The sequence below is a fragment of the Staurois parvus genome, unplaced genomic scaffold (genome assembly GCF_062004578.1).
Source record: "Staurois parvus isolate SC_StPar_1 unplaced genomic scaffold, SC_StPar_1.0 ptg001161l, whole genome shotgun sequence".
NCBI lineage: Eukaryota > Metazoa > Chordata > Amphibia > Anura > Ranidae > Staurois > Staurois parvus.
Window position 1 is genome coordinate 1192544 of NW_028318957.1, and position 19402 is coordinate 1211945.

The 19402-nt window shown below is 47.7% G+C and overlaps 1 protein-coding gene across 1 annotated transcript in view; it reads left to right on the plus strand.

Annotated features, from left to right (window-relative positions):
- The window catches only part of LOC149439095 (NACHT, LRR and PYD domains-containing protein 3-like), a 32748-nt gene extending 13681 nt beyond the window's left edge, over positions 1-19067 (plus strand). The window contains exons 5-11 of the mRNA XM_089659477.1: positions 960-1025; positions 2607-4320; positions 7507-7671; positions 7828-7992; positions 12408-12572; positions 12812-12976; positions 16081-19067. Of these exons, the coding sequence (XP_089515603.1) occupies positions 960-1025; positions 2607-4320; positions 7507-7671; positions 7828-7992; positions 12408-12572; positions 12812-12976; positions 16081-16168 (2528 nt within the window). The 3' untranslated portion in view covers positions 16169-19067. The remainder of the gene's footprint in view (positions 1-959; positions 1026-2606; positions 4321-7506; positions 7672-7827; positions 7993-12407; positions 12573-12811; positions 12977-16080) is intronic.
- The last annotated feature ends 335 nt before the right edge of the window (positions 19068-19402 follow it).

Below are 19402 nucleotides of genomic sequence, written 5' to 3' on the forward strand. Positions count from 1 at the left end.
TCCGCAGACGAGCTTTATGGGGATGCTGACTTCATTTTCCAGCAGGACTTGGCTCCGCCCACACTGCCAAAAGCACCAAGACCTGGTTCAATGACCGTGGGATTACTGTGCTTGATTGGCCAGCAAACTCGCCTGATCTAAACCCCATAGAGAATCTATGGGGCATTGCCAAGAGAAAGATGAGAGACATGAGACCGAACAATGCAGAAGAGCTGAAGGCCGCTATTGAAGCATCCTCGTCTTCCATAACACCTCAGCAGTGCCACAGGCTGATAGCTTCCATGCCACGCCGCATTGAGGCAGTAATTGCTGCAAAAGTGGCCCAAACAAAGTACTGAGTACATATGCATGCTTCTACTTTTCAGAAACACAATCCGTGTTTTATTGATTGCATGGAATATTCTCATTTTCTGAGATTGTGGATTTGGGGTTTTCATGAGCTGTAAGCCATAATCATTTTTCGAGTTTCACCTGTGCATATATATATATATATATATATATATATATATATATAAACACTTCCATAGTGCAAAACCGCAAAGCATAAATGTCACTCAAAGGTTTTTATATATATATATATATATATAGTAAAAAAGAAAACAAAACACTTTCATAGTGTAAAACCCCAAAGCATAATCTATTAAAAAGGTAAAAGAGACATTCTAAGAGATGAAAACAGGCTTGCCAAACCATACAGACTTCCCATGTATGGCATTCCTATGGCTTTCTGCAAGTCAGACATCGATCCCTGTCCAATCGCAATCTGCACCTGTGATGCTGTCACCGCCACAAGCTCCACCCGACGCGTTTCGTCCGTGGGGGGCTGAAGGTTTTTTTTTATTCACTATGTAAATTGTTTTATGAAATGCAGACTGTCATCTTTTAAATTGATCAATATGTGAGTCTGCCTCCAATGGATGTGATCAGGATATAGCTTTTATTTCTTGATTTTTCTATAGGTGAGGCTCTGGTGGATCAGATTCTGCTGGATGAGTATGGTCACTCGCTGACTCCGGAGCTGAGAGGTAATTTTATTTAAAGATTATTATTATACAGGATTATACAGCGCCAACAGTTTACAAAATAAAGGGAGACAGTACAGTTACAACTAGTGGTGCACCGAAATGAAACCGAAACTGAAAATTCAGGATGCACTTGGCCGAAAACTGAAATGGACGATTTTTAAAAATTAATATGTATTTTTTGGAAATGTTGGCTCTTGCCCTCCAAAAGCTCCGTGTAACGGAACCGGACCCCGACTGCACTTGGGTATTTCTGTTAGGAGACTGCTTCCCCGTCCGAACACCGACCACAGACCATACAAGACTAGACGCCACCAGTCTTGAAGTAAAACCAGGAAGTAGACCAGTTTATTTTATTCTCAGATACAAGATATATACACTCAGGGAACAATCCCCCCTCCCTGCATAATGACACAGGGCGGGGCAAACTACCTTTTAGTAACGAGACACACCAACAGACAGTCCCATCATGAGGGAGGCTGCTGCAGACACCCCCCACCAAGCCAATACACAAACACCCCATAATAGTTTGCTCCCAAGCAAGACACACAATAGAACAATGGGATGCAACCACATGGCATTAAACAATCCACAACCCCCTACCCCAATATTAGGACAGATCACCCTGTACACCTAACAGGCACAGGGTGACTTACACATAGTATGTATATGGGGAGCTGAGACAGGGGTCTCCCCAGTTCTCCAAAGTGAGCTGTGTTCCATGGGCCCCCCACCCAAAGTGACTCCCGTCACACTCCGCTGCCTCCCACTGCTAAATAGGGCTGGGCTACTCGATGACATCTCGGTGACATCACTTAGGTTTCCAGATTCTGAAAAGCCCCATGCCCGCATACCCTCACAACCACCGGCCAGGGTTGTGGGGAAGAGGCCCTTGTTCAACATGGGAACAAGGTGCTTTGGGGGGAGCCCCACTACCCCAAAGCACCTACCCCATGTTGAGGGCATGTGGCCTGGCATGGTTCAGGAGTGGGGGCCCTCGCTCGTCCTCCCCTTTCTGGCTTGCCAGGTAGCATGCTTGGATACGGGCCTGCTATGGATTTTGGGGAGACCCCCACACAATTTTTTTTAGAGTGTGGCATGGGATTCCCCTTAAAATCCATACCAGACCTAAAGGGCATGGTATGGTTTTGGGAGGACCCCCAATGCAGTTTTTTTTTGGACATTTTATTCCTTGGTGTACATCCAGCTTTAAGCTGGGAACCCTGCTAAATGCTGACTACTCACTTTTGCCAGCCCACTCCTTAACAGCCAATTATTACTAAGGATTATGGCGGCCACCCGCCCCAAAAATTTGTGTTAGAACCTGATTTGCCATTTCGCATCAGAGCAGCTGAACAACTAATTTGGGAATTCACAGTGAAAATTGCACTGCACGTGTGTGAACCCAGGCTAAGCGCATAGGTCTGTATACTACTGTTATCAATTCGTTAAAATTTGATGTATTTGTAGTACGTTCCCAAAGATCCATGCTCAGAATACGGCATTACGTTTAAATGGACTAAACATTACATTGCTAATTTCTACTGTAACCCGAGTCATAACATATTTCCATTATATTCCCAGATATTCAGGAAAAGCACAAACATCATCTGATGGAGAAGACTGAGACTCTAGTGGAGCATAGACCCCCAGGAACTACCCTGGAACCACAAAGATTCCTCATCAATGAGCGTTATGTGAAGCTGATTGTAGTCTCCACTGATCAGTTCCGGCAGCGTCCCCAGAATGAGCTAATACAGACCGGGGTAAAACATGAGGAATGCTTGAAGGAAACACAGACTGGACTGGAACATATTTCCCCCAATAGGCTGTTCCGATGGAACCACCAGTTACAATGTGTACCACATGCAGTAATGGTGAGCGGAGTGCCAGGAATAGGGAAGACCACACTGATGCAGAAGTTTGTCTATGACTGGGTGACCGGAAAACACTACCAGAGATTTGCCTTTGTCTTCTTCTTCAGATTCCGGGACCTTAATAGACTGGGAGAGGTCAGCTTGGAGGAGATGATTCTTCAACAATATCCGTATCTGAAGAGTCAGATTGGAGATATTTTACAAGATCCAGAGAGACTTCTGTTTATATTTGATAGTTTAGATGAAAGTATTCACCAAATGGATTTCAGATCAAGTAAACTGTCCAATCCAAAGCAGAGAACACATTTTGGTGAGGTTGTGGTCAGTTTGGTGAGGCAGAGTCTTCTTAAGGGTTGCTCTGTACTGATAACCAGCCGCCCAACCAGACTGGCATCGGTTGATACCGATGTTTTCCAGAGAATAGCAGAGATCATGGGATTTCTCCATGAAGACAGACGGATCTTCTTCAATAATTTCTTTGGAAATGAGGAATGGTCAGAGAAGGCTTTTCATTATGTGCAGGAGAATGACACGCTGTACACTTTCTGTTATATCCCAGCATACTGCTGGATCATCTGTAGAGTGTTATCAATGTGCTTCAGAGCCCAACCAACAATCACCGTTCAGCTGATGACATCATTACCCAAAACAATGACACAACTCTTTGTGACTTTTGTCTCCAACATTCTGGCCAATCACAGCCAGAATACAGATGGTGTTCACACTGCCCGGGAACTGCTGACATCTATGGGGCGGATGGCAGAACATGGAGTCATGAATCACATGATTGTATTTGATGAGCGTCATCTGGAGTCATTCAGTGTGAGAAATGATAAACATCTCTTTTCATCTTTCCTGATGGAATCTGGTCAGCCTCCTGATGTGGATTACACCTTCTTACATCTCACTCTTCAGGAGTTCTTTGCTGCTTTAGTCCATTTTATTGACTATAATGCTGACAGATTACAGGAAACACTTGATAAGACTGAATCTTACAAAGATGGCCGTGCCGAAATATTCCTCCGTTTTCTCTGTGGTTTCTCAGACTCTTCTACTAGATCCATGTTAAAGTCTCATGTGGGAGAATTGTCTACTCAGGTTGCCAAACATGTCATCACCTGGATCCAGAAGAAAGTTGTAGAAAAACTGAAACCTGAACAATTCATTGAAGACAAGAGAGATCTTCTTAACGTTTTACACTGTCTCCATGAGAGCAGGAATAAGGCTCTGGTGTCACAATGTATTGGATCAAACGATGTTGATCTTTCTGGTGTCCCCCTCACCCCTTTGGACTGCTCTGTTCTGGCCTTTATCCTTCAATCCTGCAGAAATATAGAAGAATTAAAACTAAATTCATGTCATATTCATAGTGAAGGATTGAGGAGATTTATATTGGTTCTATACAACATCAATAGTTTGAGGTAAGAATTACCTATGTATCATTTTATGTGTTAAGAGAGTGGGCGGGTGGGAGTGATGTCATCTCCGGGTACAGCAGCAGTAGGCGTGGCATGCGTTCAGAGCATGTGTGCTCCTTCTTCAGGCCATAGAGGGGTCATATATGGGCAAATGATAGTGCCCAGCCAACTCATGGAGACCCAACTGTCGGTTAATACAAAAAACAGATCAAGTCTCCCAATATCAACTAATTGAACTAACTGGTCTTAAATTTAAATAAAATAAATAAAATAAAGTACAATAAACATAAAAGAAAGATATTTCTTAATAAGATATAGAAGAAAGTTTATTTACTAGCCATCGTATAATATGTCTGGACTTTTTTCCTCTTAGTGCACCGATTTTCCTCTTTTTTTTCATCACTTGGAGGTCACATCTTCTAGTACGTTTTACTCTCACAGGTGGTAGGTCTCACATGTATTGAGGATGTGGTTTTGAGAAGGCCCACAGAACATAATTTGAATTTTTTAAATTTTCTTGTTCAATAATATTGTCAAGAGCTTACAGCGCTCTTTTTCCATGTCAGCTGCTGGTCTCTTTCCAGCATCCTGCTTTTGGCTGCGATACATTGGTTCTGTCTCTCTGTCCACCTACAAGGTGACTGATGTGGTCAGTATCTGGGTGGAGACCAAACCTGATTTAAGCCAGCCAAGCCTGCAGTCTTGTGATAGCGTTTGTAACACATTCTCCAAGCTCCCTGTTTGTCCGCCCTGCTTAGCTAGTTTGGATTTCCTCGCTGACGACCTCGGATCTGATATTGAATATACTCAGAACACAGCCCACCCTGATTCCGGACTGTCACTGACCTCTCTGTCTGCTAACGGTACCTGTTTGCTGTGCTTAGTTCGCACCTGCCCCAACGTGGCATTCAGGCACTTTAACATTATGTATAAGTCCTGGGGCAACCGAGTACCGGTAGGCCCGCTTGCCTTATGGGACAAGGGGATGCTATAGGTGAAGAACACAGAAGCCAGCTATAGTGCCTGACCACCTGCGCTAGTGGTAAGCGTGATATTTATTTGTTGAAGGTTTTCAATATAAAATGAAAAAAACGGAGAGGTACACCCAGAAACAATTATACATACATGTGCAGATCATGGGTTTTTGTCAATACCAAGTTTGTTATAATTACAAATAGAGTACATGCATCTTTAGACTATTGGACAACACACAGTATGGTATGAAAATGGACATTTTCAACCCTCCCGAAACCTAGACCTTGTACAGAGGTGGGAGCAGTTGGAGGACAGCATTGTCCACAGTGTTGCTGATAAGTTTTTTTTTTTTTTTTTTAACTGGAATGAATCAGACCGGGACGCCACTGAATGTATGCTTTTTCCTATGAACGTTAATTGGGTGCAGGGGAAATGTGGCGTTTTCAGAATTTTAGGGACCTTTCATGAAATTGGCCTGAACCTGGGCATATTCGCTAATCCGTAATCACTAACAATGGCAATTCCAGCTTCACACTGTCTGCTGATACGATTGTAGCACCCTCCTAGTTAGGCTGCTAGGTCTGGTAAGGCAAATTTAGTTTTTTTACCTCCTGTAAATCAGTTGAGCATTGTGTGATTGCTTTGGGCTTCTTTTGGTTCTACAGGTTGCAGGCTTCAGGTTTGGATTTATGTGTAGCACCCACTACTGATAGATAGGATCTTTAGTTAGAAGCCTGGGATAAGTCAGCCTGGGAGTGAGGTACTGAGTTCACCTCAGGACAAGCAGGGAGGCTCTGCAGGCCTGTGCTTCTGAAGTCCTCCCACCCTTTCAGAAACTTCTGTCACTTTCTGAAAAAGGGGAAGAGGAGGGGAGGAGGTCCAGATTCCCATTTTTAGGGGAACTTGGCCAATCCCCAGGCAGGAGGCCAGGCATGGTGGCCAAGGAAAACCCTTAAATATGTCAAATCTTGTACAGCAGGGGAGTTGGGTGAAAGATGGACTGAAGGAAGGTGCTGGAGAAAGGAGCCTGGGAGGGGGCCCCAGGGAAGGGAGCCTACCTACAGGCTGATTTCTGGATAGAAGGCTCTCCACTGTGCCAAGTCTCCTAGGGAGGACAATCCTGTCAGCAGGAAAGGAGCCAGCCCAGCGTAAGGCCTGAAAGTAGCTACAACCCACCAAGCCAACAAGACAGTATGAGTACCTCTACACCCCCATGGACCAGATAGAAGGAAAGGGCAGTCAGGTGCAAAACCCAACTAGTTCTCATCCTCAGGACAAGCGGAGTTCCACCCAAAAGGGGACGTTCCGCTTTAAGCCTTTGTTCCCCGCTCCCCATTAAGGATTTGCACCTTTGGGGAGTGGGTACCCGAATTTGACAAGTACCCGCTCCCACGTCCACTGTGATTGCCTAGTTGATCGGAAGCGGACGTTGTCCTTCATTCCCATAGTCTTCTGGGACACGTGACAGGTCCCAGAAGACTACAGGGCCATTCACAAAGCGCAGTGCTTCTCACGCATGCACAGTGGGAACCCGGCTGTAAAGCTGCAAGCTGTATGAATATTTATGAAGCTCCAGCCAATCCCTGGGGAGGTGTGCCCAGGTGGTGGTTGGAGGATGCATAAATAGTTTGGAATCACAAAGAGAGAAGTTTCCCAGACAGGAGTGATGCTGGCCTTTACTAACCATCCTGCTGAGGGTCCAGCCTGCATATTGAGGTCCCAGCTATGCTTAGCTGGAGGGCCTATCCAGCCACAAGGCCTTTAGGAGTTAAAGAGAGTTGCCACTGAGGATCTGCCTTGGGAGTTTCACTGAGGAGCCTGCCTCCTGACGTCTGAAAAAGACATTCCAAATTATTCCAATTCAGACACGTAAGCTCCATTCATGTAGAGCAGGGGACTCCAAACCTTCTAAGCAAAAGGCCAGTTTATTGTCCTTCAGACATTAGGGGGCCAAACTGTGGGACCAGCGGAAGCAGAAAATGCCCTGGCATCAGTGGGCATAAACAGTGTTTGAATGGAAGGAATTGTGTACCATTGTTGGTGTCAGTGGGAAGATTTACGCCGCATCAATGGTGTCAGTTGGTGGAATAGTGTCCCAAGGGACAGATAAAGGCAAGCCAAGGTCAACATCTAGCCCCCAGACTGTAGTTTGGAGACCACTGATGTAGAGAATAGTTAATTTTCTTCTGGTAACATTCTACTCTTCTTCTACAGATTGTCTGATAATCACCTGACAGACATTTCCTGCCCCCACCTGGCATCTGGAATAAGAAATAACCAGACACTGAGGACACTGGACCTGTCCTGGAACAATCTGGAGGGTCCCCATTTCAGGGATCTGATGACGGCTCTGACAACAAGCCGGATAGAGGAATTACAGTTAGTATGGTCTTTTTCCTCTGTGGTGCATTTTGGGGCCATGTACCCACACTTGGTGAATCCCAGCCCATTTTCCAAATTTTGCCTTCTGATCGTACTGTAATGGGCATCGTACATATTCCTTTCATCATCTGGTAACATACTTTTCTTCTACAGTTTGTATAATACTCACCTGACAGACAGTTCCTGCCCCCACCTGGCATCTGGAATAAGAAATAACCCGACACTGAGGACACTGAACCTGACTATGAACCATCTGGAGGGTCCTCATTTCAGGGATCTGATGGAGGCTCTGACAACGAGCCGGATAGAGGAATTACAGTGAGTATAACAGGAATGACTGAAACAATAATATAGTCTCAAAGAAAGGGAGTTAGGGGGAGTTGGGGAGCCATTGGTTCCCACTGCTGTCAATTAAAGCCAGTGAGCCAATGACAAGAGAGTGGGGGGACTGGGCCAAGCCACGGCTCTATGTATCTTATGGACGCAGAGAGCAGCGGCTCGAGGAGAAGCATGCATCAGTACTTGCTCTGAGGGCACTGCTTGAGGGGGAAGAGCCAGGAGCGCTGGTGGGTGACCTGAGAAGAGGAGGATCAGGGCTGTTCAATGCAAAACCACTGCACAAAGCAGGTAAGTATGACTGACTGCACAAAGCAGGTGTTAGGGATCCGGGTATGACCAGAAATGTGTGGACTGACACAGGGAAGTAGCAGGCCATAAGGTACTGTCAGGTGCCGCCTGACAGTGTCTCTAGCAGCCCACAGCATGGATTTCCTCAGGGCGCGGGGTCTAAGTCCCAGCCTGCTATTCACCAGGGCCCCTGATGGTGGGGATGGACTTGATGCAGACTGGAACCAGGTCGCGACCCCTGAGTGCGTCCGGCTGTGGTAGAGAGTACTGGCAGGGGAGTGCAGGAACGGAGTCTGATGGGAAGAGGCAGGCAGACTTACTAAAGGTGATCCGTGCGGGATGGATGGATCGTCGGGTGAAGTAAGCGTAGTCAGACAGGCCGGGTCTGTATCGTGCAGGAAGCGTGGTACAGGAGGAGCAAGCAGAGAATGGTCGGGGTCGCAAGACAGGTTCAGCAGGTAGCGGGCAGCGCGGTACCGAGGATCAGGCAGAAGGATGGTCAGGCAAGCCAGGGGTTCAACAGGAGACGGTCAGCAGAGGTCAGGATCAAAGCAGGGTCAGCAACGAGGCAGGAACACAGGATACAAGGTACAGGGGCTCATGGGAAACATACACCAAGGCCCACATCACAGGCCTGGTCATTCCTTAAATACACTTCCTGCAATCAGCTTCAGGTGTTGGCTGACTGCAGGAGTGAGCTTCTGGCTGCTGAGAGCACCCGCTGGTCAGCCCTGGTACTGCAGCCTACACGGCAGGTGAGTCCCACCACCAGTGCTGAGTCCATTCTTGACAGCAGGTAAGGCTTTAATACTAGTTAAAGGCAGGTGGATTTGGAGTTGTTGCAGTTGCTGCCACTTGGAGACAGACCCGTCAGGAGACCTGGTTCTTATTGGTGGAGACTGCATCCCTTGTGAGAGGGACTTCTTGCCGGCAAGACTGGGAAGCTCAGCATGGCTACATGGGCCTGGGAGACCAAGAGAGGGTTGGGGAAAGCTGTGGGGGCTAGCGAATCCAGGGAGACTGGAGGACGCCTGGAAGTGTTAGAGAGAGTGTGCAAACCCAAGAGGGGGCTGGAGAACCATATTTGGAGGCCAAAAATGGATCCTGTGCACTGAGGTGCTGCAATTAAAGCTGAGTTAGCTTAAGAACCAGGTGACTCAGCGTGTTTGTTTTGTGTGAAGCTGAAACTCCTGCCTGATGCTTTTCTTTTTTAATAAAAGTGGGCTACCAGGCCCATAACTATAGTTCCTGTTGCCGTGGACTCACCAAACAAATGCATCTACTATGAGAGCTAAACACCCCCAGTTTACATACACTATATTTCCAAAAGTATTGGGACACCCCTCCAAATCATTGGATTCAGGTGTTCCAATCACCTCCATGGCCACAGATGTATAAAATCAAGCCCCTAGGCATGCAGACTGCTTCTACAAACATTTGTGAAAGAATGGGTCGCTTTCAGGAGCTCAGTGAATTTAAGCGTAGTACCATGATAGGTCCATCCGTGAAATTTCCTGGCTACTAAATATTCCACAGAATATCCACGGATTGTTTCCAGTGGAAGCAACTGGGAACAACAGCAACTCAGCCACCAAGTGGTAGGCCACGTCACCTGAGAGAGCGGGGTCAGCACATGCTGAAGCACACAGTGTGCAGAAGTCACCGACTGTCTACAGAGACAATAGCTAAAGACCTCCAAACTTGGTGTGGCCTTCAGATGAGCCCAACAACAGTGCGTAGAGAGTTTCATGGAATGGGTTTCCATGGCCGAGCTGCTACATCCAAGCCTTCCATCATCAAGTGCAATGCAAAACGTCGGATGCAGTGGCATACAGCATGCTGCCACTGGACTCTAGAGCAGAGGAGACGTGTTCTCTGGAATGACCAATCACGTTTCTCTGTCCGGCAATCCGATGGATGTGTCTGGGTTTGGCAGTTGCCAGGAGAACGGTACTTACCTGACTGCATTGTGCCAAGTGTAAAGTTTGGTGGAAGGGGGGTTATGTTGTGGGGTTGTTTTTCAGGTGTTGGGCTTGGCCCCCTAGTTCAAGTGAAGGATACTCTTAAGGCGTCAGCATACCAAGACATTTTGGACAATTTCATGCTCCCAACTTTGTGGGAAGAGTTTGGGGATGGCCCCTTCCTGTTCCAACATGACTGCCCACCAGTGCACAAAGCAAATTCCATAAATACATGGAGGAGCCAGTTTGGGGTGGAGGAACTTGACTGGCCTGCACAGAGTCCTGACCTCAACCCCATAGAACACCTTTGGGATGAATTAGAGTGGAGACTGCGAGCCAGGCCTCCTCCCCCGACATCAGTGCCTGACCTGACAAATGTGCTTCTGGAAGAATGGTCCAACCTTCCCATAGACACCCTCCTAAACCTTGTGGACGGCCTTCCCAGAAGAGTTGAAGCTGTTATAGCTGCAAAGGGCGGGGCCAACTCAATATTGAACCCTACGGACTAAGACTGGGGGGCCATTAAAGGTCATGTGTGTGGAAAGGGTGGGGCCAACTCAATATTGAACCCTACGGACTAAGACTGGGAGCCATTAAAGTTCATGTGCGGGGGAAAGGCCGGCGGCCCAATACTTTTGGCAATACAGTGTATATGACAAACTGGAAATGAAAGGGACCAGTCGTCAGAGACTTCTATTACATTCTTTGGGATATACCAAATGAACTGTGTAAATTCCTTGGTGCGCACTATTTTATTATTGAATTTTAGTGATATTTGTAATAATGTGTTGTGCTGCTCTTTATTATATGGCACCAAGAACGTCTCCTGTAAGTTCTTATATCATTGCCTAAGTGCAGCCAAAAACACAGCAAAATCAGCAAAAGGGACATAACTTCCAGTCAGTAGGATGTGTCCATTGTGCTTATACTTCTGTGAGTAATACTCCTCCATCTTGCACTCCCACCCCCCATCACTGTAATTGTGCAGTGCAGCAAGGGTGATACAGCTAAGGGACTGTCACAAGGTCTCAGCAAGCAGGGGCGGACTGACCATTTGGAAACTCGGGCACTGCCCGAGGGCCTGGGGTTAGTAGGGGCCCTATGAGATGCCCCTGGTACCTTTTTCATAGGCTTTTTTGAGTGTGCAAGGACACAGGGGCCCCATGATCCCCTATTGCCCGATGAGTTGTCAGTCCGCCCCTGTCAGCAAGAGATCACAACTATACATGCCCTTTCCTACCAGATCCGCCATTCACAGAAACCATACTACAGCTTTTACCAATAAAACAGGATCTCTGAATGTGGGGGGGGGGGGTTCAGCTATCAATCATATTCCTGTCCTCCATTTTTAGATCCTATTTCATTCATAGAAGAATTAACAGAAGGGACACGTCTTACTGACTATAAGTTATGTCCCTTGTGCTGATTTTTCTGCTTACTTTTTTTAGCTGAACTTAGGAGGCCTTAAGGAGGGGTTAACATCGTTGCCACTGACCTCAAAAAGGGGATTAAATAGCGCTTCCACCGACCACCAATGGGGGAGGGTTTATTATTGCAATCACTGACAACCATGTTGGGAGTTATTATTGTGGCCACTGGCACCAATTCTGGGGGTTGCAGTCGCTGACACCAGCAGGGGTTTATCACTTTGTCCACTGACACCAATGCTGAGAGTTACTATTACAACAACTATTATATTTTTAAAAGATTTGAAAAGACACTGACTAATATGTAATAAACCAGGGGGGGGGGACCGTTTGATATCTTTGCCCTGCATACTGGATGACCTTGTCCCGGTATTGTATTTAAATACAAAGTATTTATTGGAGATTTATAAAGTGATCGAATATAAATGATTCCAATAAAGAGAAATGAGTTCCATTCATGTAGAGAATAGTTCCATTCAGGGGCGGACTGACCATTTGGAAATTCGGGCACCACCCGTGGGCCCGGGGTCAGCAGGGGGCTCCATGAGATGCCCCTGGTACCTTTTTTCATAGGCTTTTTTGAGTTTGGGCAAGGACACAGGGGCTCTATGATCCCCTATTGCCCGGGGGCCCCATGAGTTGTCAGTCCGCCCCTGGTTCCATTCATTCCTGGGGGGGGGTCATTTCCTTCTGGTAACATTCTTCTCTTCTTCTACAGATTGGATGATAATCACCTGACAGACAGTTCCTGCCCCCACCTGGCATCTGGAATAAGAAATAACCCGACATTGAGGACACTGGACCTGTCTAGGAACAATCTGGAGGGTCCACATTTCGGGGATCTGATGGCGGCTTTGACAACAAGCCGGATAGAGGAATTACAGTGAGCATAACAGTGACATTTATCTACTCTCTAGGACCCATCCCGGCATCCTGTACAATATATAATAGGATTGTAGATGGTCATACACAAGGAATCTGATCTTACTGCAGTGAGAAATCAGAGCCCAATCTCTTTCTCCTGACATGAGCACCCACAGTTTAGTGTTACTGTATTTTTTAGACTTGTATAAAGTGAAGAAATGAATTTCCTTCTGGTAACATTCTTCTCTTCTTCTACAGATTGGTTGGTAATCACCTGACAGACAGTTCCTGCCCCCACCTGGCATCTGGAATAAGAAATAACCCGACACTGAGGACACTGGACCTGTCTGGGAACAAGCTGGAGGGTCCTCATTTCAGGGATCTGATGGCGGCTCTGAAAACAAGCCGGATAGAGGGATTACAGTGAGTATAACAGGACTGACTGAGACAATAATAGGAGGTGTGTCCAAAACGTTCGGTGAATGGTCCAATATCTCATGGGCCAGGTTCGCACGCATACACATGACTATCCACAATCCATGTCAAATTTGTGCCACCTAGCATGGAGTACACGTGACCGTCAGGGTAAAGTCGAACATAGCCAGTGTGAGAGGTAGGGTCCCAGTGCAATGGAGCAAACAGTAAACTTCAAGTTCTGCTACAAAATTGGGGAAAACAATGATGGAGACGCATGAAATGTTGGTGCAAATGTGCAGGACGGAAGCCATGAGCAGAAAAATCTGTTTATGACCGGTTCAAATCAGGAGCCATCCTTTCTGTGAACCATTGACACAGGGGATGAGACCTGGTGCTGCCAGTTTGATCTGGAATCCAAGCGGCAATCGATGGCATTGCATTCACTGTCTTCCCCACAACTCAAAAAGTGTCGCCTGCAAAAGTCCAAGGTCAAGACAATGTTGATCACCTTCTTCGACAACGATGGCATCATCCATAATGAATTCGTCTCTGTGGGTCAAACTGTGAACGCCGCATACTATGAGGATGTTGTACGATAACGCCTCTACACACTGTGCGACCTGTGTGCGCCAATTCTTGGCTCAGAGTGGCGTATCTGTTCTTGGTCATCCACTGTACTCCCCTGGTCTGGCACTTGAGGACTTCTTTCTGTTTACCCACCTGAAGAGCATCATCCACCGTACTCCCCTGGTCTGGCACCTACGGACTTCTTTCTGTTTCCTCACCTGAAGAGCATCATCCACCGTATTCCCCTGGTCTGGCACCTACGGACTTCTTTCTGTTTACCTACCTGAAGAGCATCATCCACCTTACTCCCCTGGTCTGGCACCTACGGACTTCTTTCTGTTTCCTCACCTGAAGAGCATCATCCACCGTACTCCCCTGGTCTGGCACCTACGGACTTCTTTCTGTTTACCCACCTGAAGAGCATCATCCACCGTACTCCCCTGGTCTGGCACCTACGGACTTCTTTCTGTTTCCTCACCTGAAGAGCATCATCCACCGTACTCCCCTGGTCTGGCACCTATGGACTTCTTCCTGTTTCCTCACCTGAAGAGCATCATCCAACGTACTCCCCTGGTCTGGCACCTACGGACTTCTTTCTGTTTCCTCACCTGAAGAGCATCATCCACCGTACTCCCCTGGTCTGGCACCTACAGACTTCTTCTGTTTCCTCACCTGAAGAGCATCATCCACCGTACTCCCCTGGTCTGGCACCTACAGACTTCTTCTGTTTCCCCAACTGAAGAGCATCATCCACCGTACTCCCTTGGTCTGGCACCTACGGACTTCTTTCTGTTACCTCACCTGAAGAGCGTCATAAAAGGCGCACGCTTTGTGGGCATGGCTGCAATCCAAGAATGCGTGACAGCGGTTCTGCGATTGATTCCTACAGAGGCCTTTTCAGGCAGTTTCCAGAAGCTTTACGAACGTTGCCACAAGTGTTTTGTGCCGGATGGCGATTACTTTGAAGACCAATAAAGGTCATTTGTTTGTTTCTTCTGTTTTGTTTGTTTTCTACCATTCACCGAACTTTTTAGACACACCTCGTATTCTGGGACAGTTTGCATCCAAAACTTGTAAATATTCTGACTTCAGTTGTTGAAATAGTGACCTATTTATCCCCTAGACTTCTATTCCTGGCCAATATGGAGCAGAGACCATCACTGCAGGCAAGGCTGGTGCAAGGCATTTCGTCTACACAGGCGAAGGTGCATTTTGGTGCCCACCCCCCTTGGTCTTCTCGCCACCCCCTCCCTCCTCCTCCCCACAATGCAAGCCTCTGTAGGGCACTACAGTCTGGCTTGGGCTCAGGCAGGCTGTTGGTCCTTCCTCATCCTCCTGTCTTTTTAGAACTACTAGAAACAGGCGCCAAGCGCATTGACGTCACCAGCACCCTCCAGTGCCGCCCCGCTGCACGAGTCATGCTGAGCTCTGCTGTCTAAAAATCGCCGGAACTGTACATGTGCAGGGGGGATCCCCCTAAGTTGATGGGGACAAGGGCCACTTCTCCAACCATGGCCGCCATTGGTTGTGGGGATCTGCAGGCAGGGGGCTTTAACAAGGGCATCTTCAGATACCGACCCCCCTATGGGGTACATGGTACCGCTACTCATTCACAAACAAAAAAATGTAGTGTAATAAATGACAGCAGACAGTCTTTGACAAGTCCTTTATTAAAAACAAAAATGTTAAAAATGTCCCCCAAAGTAGATTCAATGTCAATCATGATGCCCGCCTCCACCACCAACCCAAACAAAAGGACAAAAACTGGCTGGCTCCCACAGCCAGTTCTTGAATGACAGTTCTTAAATACTGTGATGATGTCACAAGGGGCGGGATCACCCCGCTTTCTTATGACATCATCATGTGCTATGATTGACCTGTGGTCAGGTGCGTTGCTTTTGCCAATCACAATGCACTGTCAGGGCGGAGTGCATTGTGGGGCGTGGAGGTCGAACAGCCCAACAAACGCCCTTACCGTTCGTGTGTTCGCTGAACACAAGTACGGTCTATGTTTGAGTCGTATGTTCAACTCGAATATATCGCTCATCACTAATCTGGGAGAGAGAAGGAAGGAGAGCAGGTGGAAATGAGGAGGCAGCTCAGTGGCTGATGTTCACAGCATTCACATAGCCCAGCGAGGCTGTGCCGGCCATCACTGTCCATGGCACTCATCCAGGGGCGGACTGACCATTTGAGCACTCGGGCACTGCCCGAGGGCCTGGGGCCAGTAGGGGGCCCCATGAGATGCTCCTGGTACCTTTCGTTGGCTTTTTCATAGGCTTTTTTGGGTGTGGGCGAGGACACAGGGGCCCTATGATCCCCTATTGCCCGGGGGCCCCATGAGCTGTCAGTCCTCCCCTGCACTCATCACTTTGCTCAGCTAGGTAAAGGTATAGGCTGGGCCGGCACCAGCACTTCTTGAGAGACCCCCATCACGTGGCCCTAAAGCAGCTCCCTAAGCTGCCTTATCCTGATGCCGGCCATGACTGTTGATCTTCATCAGATAGCTAAACTCACCAAACACTTGCTATCCTGTATTTTAGGATCATGAACAACCTCTTGTCAGATGAAATTAAAAGCGAACTGAAAAAGTTGGAATCCCTCCGACCAGAACTGAAGGTATCTACATGAGGATCCCGGAAGAAGAAGCTCTGCTTCAGCTGAGAATCTGAGAATGGAGCTGGGACATTGCTCTGGATGAGGACAATGACTGTTACAAACGAAAAACCTGACTCAAGAAGAGAATGAAACATCGTAGATTTACTAATCCACCAAAGACCAAATCCTGATTTGCAACAACTCTGAAGTCTGTAGGAGCTGAACCTTAGAAATCCGTAATGGACATTTTCTGGGCTTAAAGAAAAATGATGTCAGAAAAAAGACCAAGTGCTCCACTGAGTCTTCCCTAATAAGCAAGGGGTTGCCAAACAAAGAACAAGGGGAGCAGTGGCCCGAGGGACTTCTACCAATGAAAAAAATATTTTCATATATCCTTCAGCAGAGAAAGGGTCTGTACAGGTCACTTAAAGCGCAACAAAAATCCTTTACATTTCATGCTTAGAGAATGCCTTCTCGAAGGAATAACCTTCTCGATCCCCTTCAGTCGCCAACAACACTCCACAGAAACTGCTCTCCTAAAACTCACGAATGACTTGCTAACCACTAAAACCAACGGTCACTATTTCGTACTCTTACTCTTGGGCCTCTCTGCTGCCTTTGACACAGTTGACAACCCCCTCTTCCTAAAAAAAACCTCTATTTACTTGGTCTCCGTGACTGTACTCTCTGTTGATTCGAATCTTACCTATCTCACAGCACCTTCAGTGTCACTTACAACTCTACTTCCTCCTCTCCTACTCCTCTTACTGTCGGGGTCCCCCAAGGTTCTGTCCTTGGACCTCTCCTATTCTCCATCTGCACGTCTTCCTTGGGTCAGCTGATAGCTTTCAATGGTTTCCAATACCATTTCAATGCTGATGGCACACAAATCTATCTCTCTACTCCTCAGCTCACCCCATCAGTTTCCTCACATATCACCGATTTACTAACAGACATATCAGACTGGATGTCACACCACTTCCTAAAACTCAATCTATTAAAAACTGAGCTCATAATATTTCCTCTACCCACCGTGCCTGTCAGGGTGCCTGTCAGGGTCCTGTCCACGGCAGGAGTTCTGGAAGATCTGGCATTTCTACCAGCACTCTACATGGCCGCAGAAGTACACATCAGCCTCTGTCTGGTGCCAGACGGCCTTTATAAGGAGGCTCATCACTTCCTCTAGTTGCTGGATGATCTCTAGCTCCCCGTGCCCTGTTCCTGTTTCCTGTGATTCTGACTTGTGATTTCCTGTTACCGACTCGGCTTGCTCCTGGACCTGTCTACTCTGCTTACCCCTGATCTGACCTCGGCTTGGCTTACGGATACTCTCTCTCCCTCCTTTGTGAATGACCTCGGCTATCCCATCTGACTATGACCGCTCTGATTCCCACCTGGTACCTGACCTTGGCTTAAACTATTATTATTATTATTACACATTATTTATATAGCGCCAACAGTTTGCTCAGCGCTGTACATTACAATGGGAGACAATACATGAGACAGTACAGTAACAATACAATACAATACAATACACAAGGGGTTTGAGGGCCCTGCTCCTTGGAGCTTACAATCTAGGAGGGAGGGTGTCAAGGTCCTACCTTTTCCCTGAGGTTATGTTACTCCATGTGCTGGCGTCCATCTTGGATTCTGCTGTGCATGGTGGGAATCCTTTTATGCCTTCAGGTCTCTGTGGTCCATCCCCCAGAGGGGTGTGACTGATGACATATAAGCCTGTGGCCCGCACATGCTCTTTGCACTTGTGTCTTGTGTCTTTGTGTTGCTATTACTCTGTTCTGACTCTCGTGACTCTCCTGGTATCTGATTCGGCTTGTGACTCGACTATTCTTTGTATTCTCCTTTGATCTGACCCTCTGTTGCTGAACCCGGCTCGTGACCTGTGATTCTCGTCTGCTGTCCTGTACTGTTTTGTCCTGTTGTTGTTGACCCGGCTTGTCTGACTACTCTTTTGTCTCTTCCACCAGCTACACGCCATTGGCGGCGGCCATTACCGCAGCTGAGGTGTCTCGGGGGCCGCGACCTGGTTCCTGGCTGCGTCAAGTCCATCCCCACCATCAGGGGCCCTGGTGAAGGGCAGCCTGGGACTTAGACTCCGCGCCCTGAGGGACTTCGGTCTGTGGGTGGTGGTTGTCGTCAGCCAGTGCGTTACATTGTTAGGCCTGCCTGTCCATTCCTCGGCCCCTGCCCTGACAGAGGGAGAGTGGTACAGGAGGAAATAGCTGTGGGGCATGGAGTGGTAGGAGGAGTGGAGGAGATCAGCAGTTAGGTAAGGGCGGAGTAGGCTTCTCTGAAGAGATGGGTTTTCAGGGTGCGCCTAAAGGTGAGGAGGGTAGGTGACAGTCTGATGGATTGGGGTAGTAAGTTCCAGAGGATGGGGGAAGTCCTGGAGAAGTCCTGGAGATGGGCAGGGGAGGAGGAGAGTAGGCGGTCTTGCGAGGAGCGCGTTTTGGGTGGTAGATGGATATCAGGTCGGTGATGTAGTTTGGGGCAGTATTATGAATAGCTTTGTACGTCAATGTTAGTATTTTGAATTTAATGCGTTGGGCAATCGGAAGCCAGTGGAGGGATTGGCAGAGGGGGGTGGCGAATACAGAGTGGTTGGTAAGGTGGATGAGTCTGACCGCAAGATTCAGGATAGACTGAAGCGGGGATAGCCTGTGTTGGGGTAGGCCGGCGAGGAGGGAGTTACTGTAGTCGTCGTGATATGATAAGGGAGTGAATGAGTTACTTTGTAGTTTCTGGAGTTAGGAACGTGCGTATTTTGGAGATGTTGTGGAGGTGGAGTCTGCATGAATTTGTCAGCGATTGGATCTGGGGCTGGAAAGACAGATTGGAGTCTAGAGTGACACCTAGGACTTTGGCTTGTGGGGTGGGGCTGCTGGTGGCATTGTTGGTCGTGATGGAGAGGTCGGGGGGGAGGGGGGGGGAAAACTAGGAGCTCAGTTTTGGAAAGGTTTAATTTGAGGAAGTGGAGTGACATCCAGTCTGATATGTCATTCAGAAGGCTAGTGATTCGAGCGGAGACGACTGAAGGGGTGAGGTGAGGGGTAGAGAGATAGATTTGCGTGTCATCGGCATAGAGATGGTAGTTGAAGCCGTGGGAGTGTATCAGTTGAACTACCCAGTAAACATCCAAATCCCGGAATGGCTTGCATGCCACGCACAGGAGCTTCCAGTCTGCAGACCTATCTCTGTGCACCAGCTGTGCTTCTGAGTGGACCACCAACCAGCACTCCTACAGGCGAC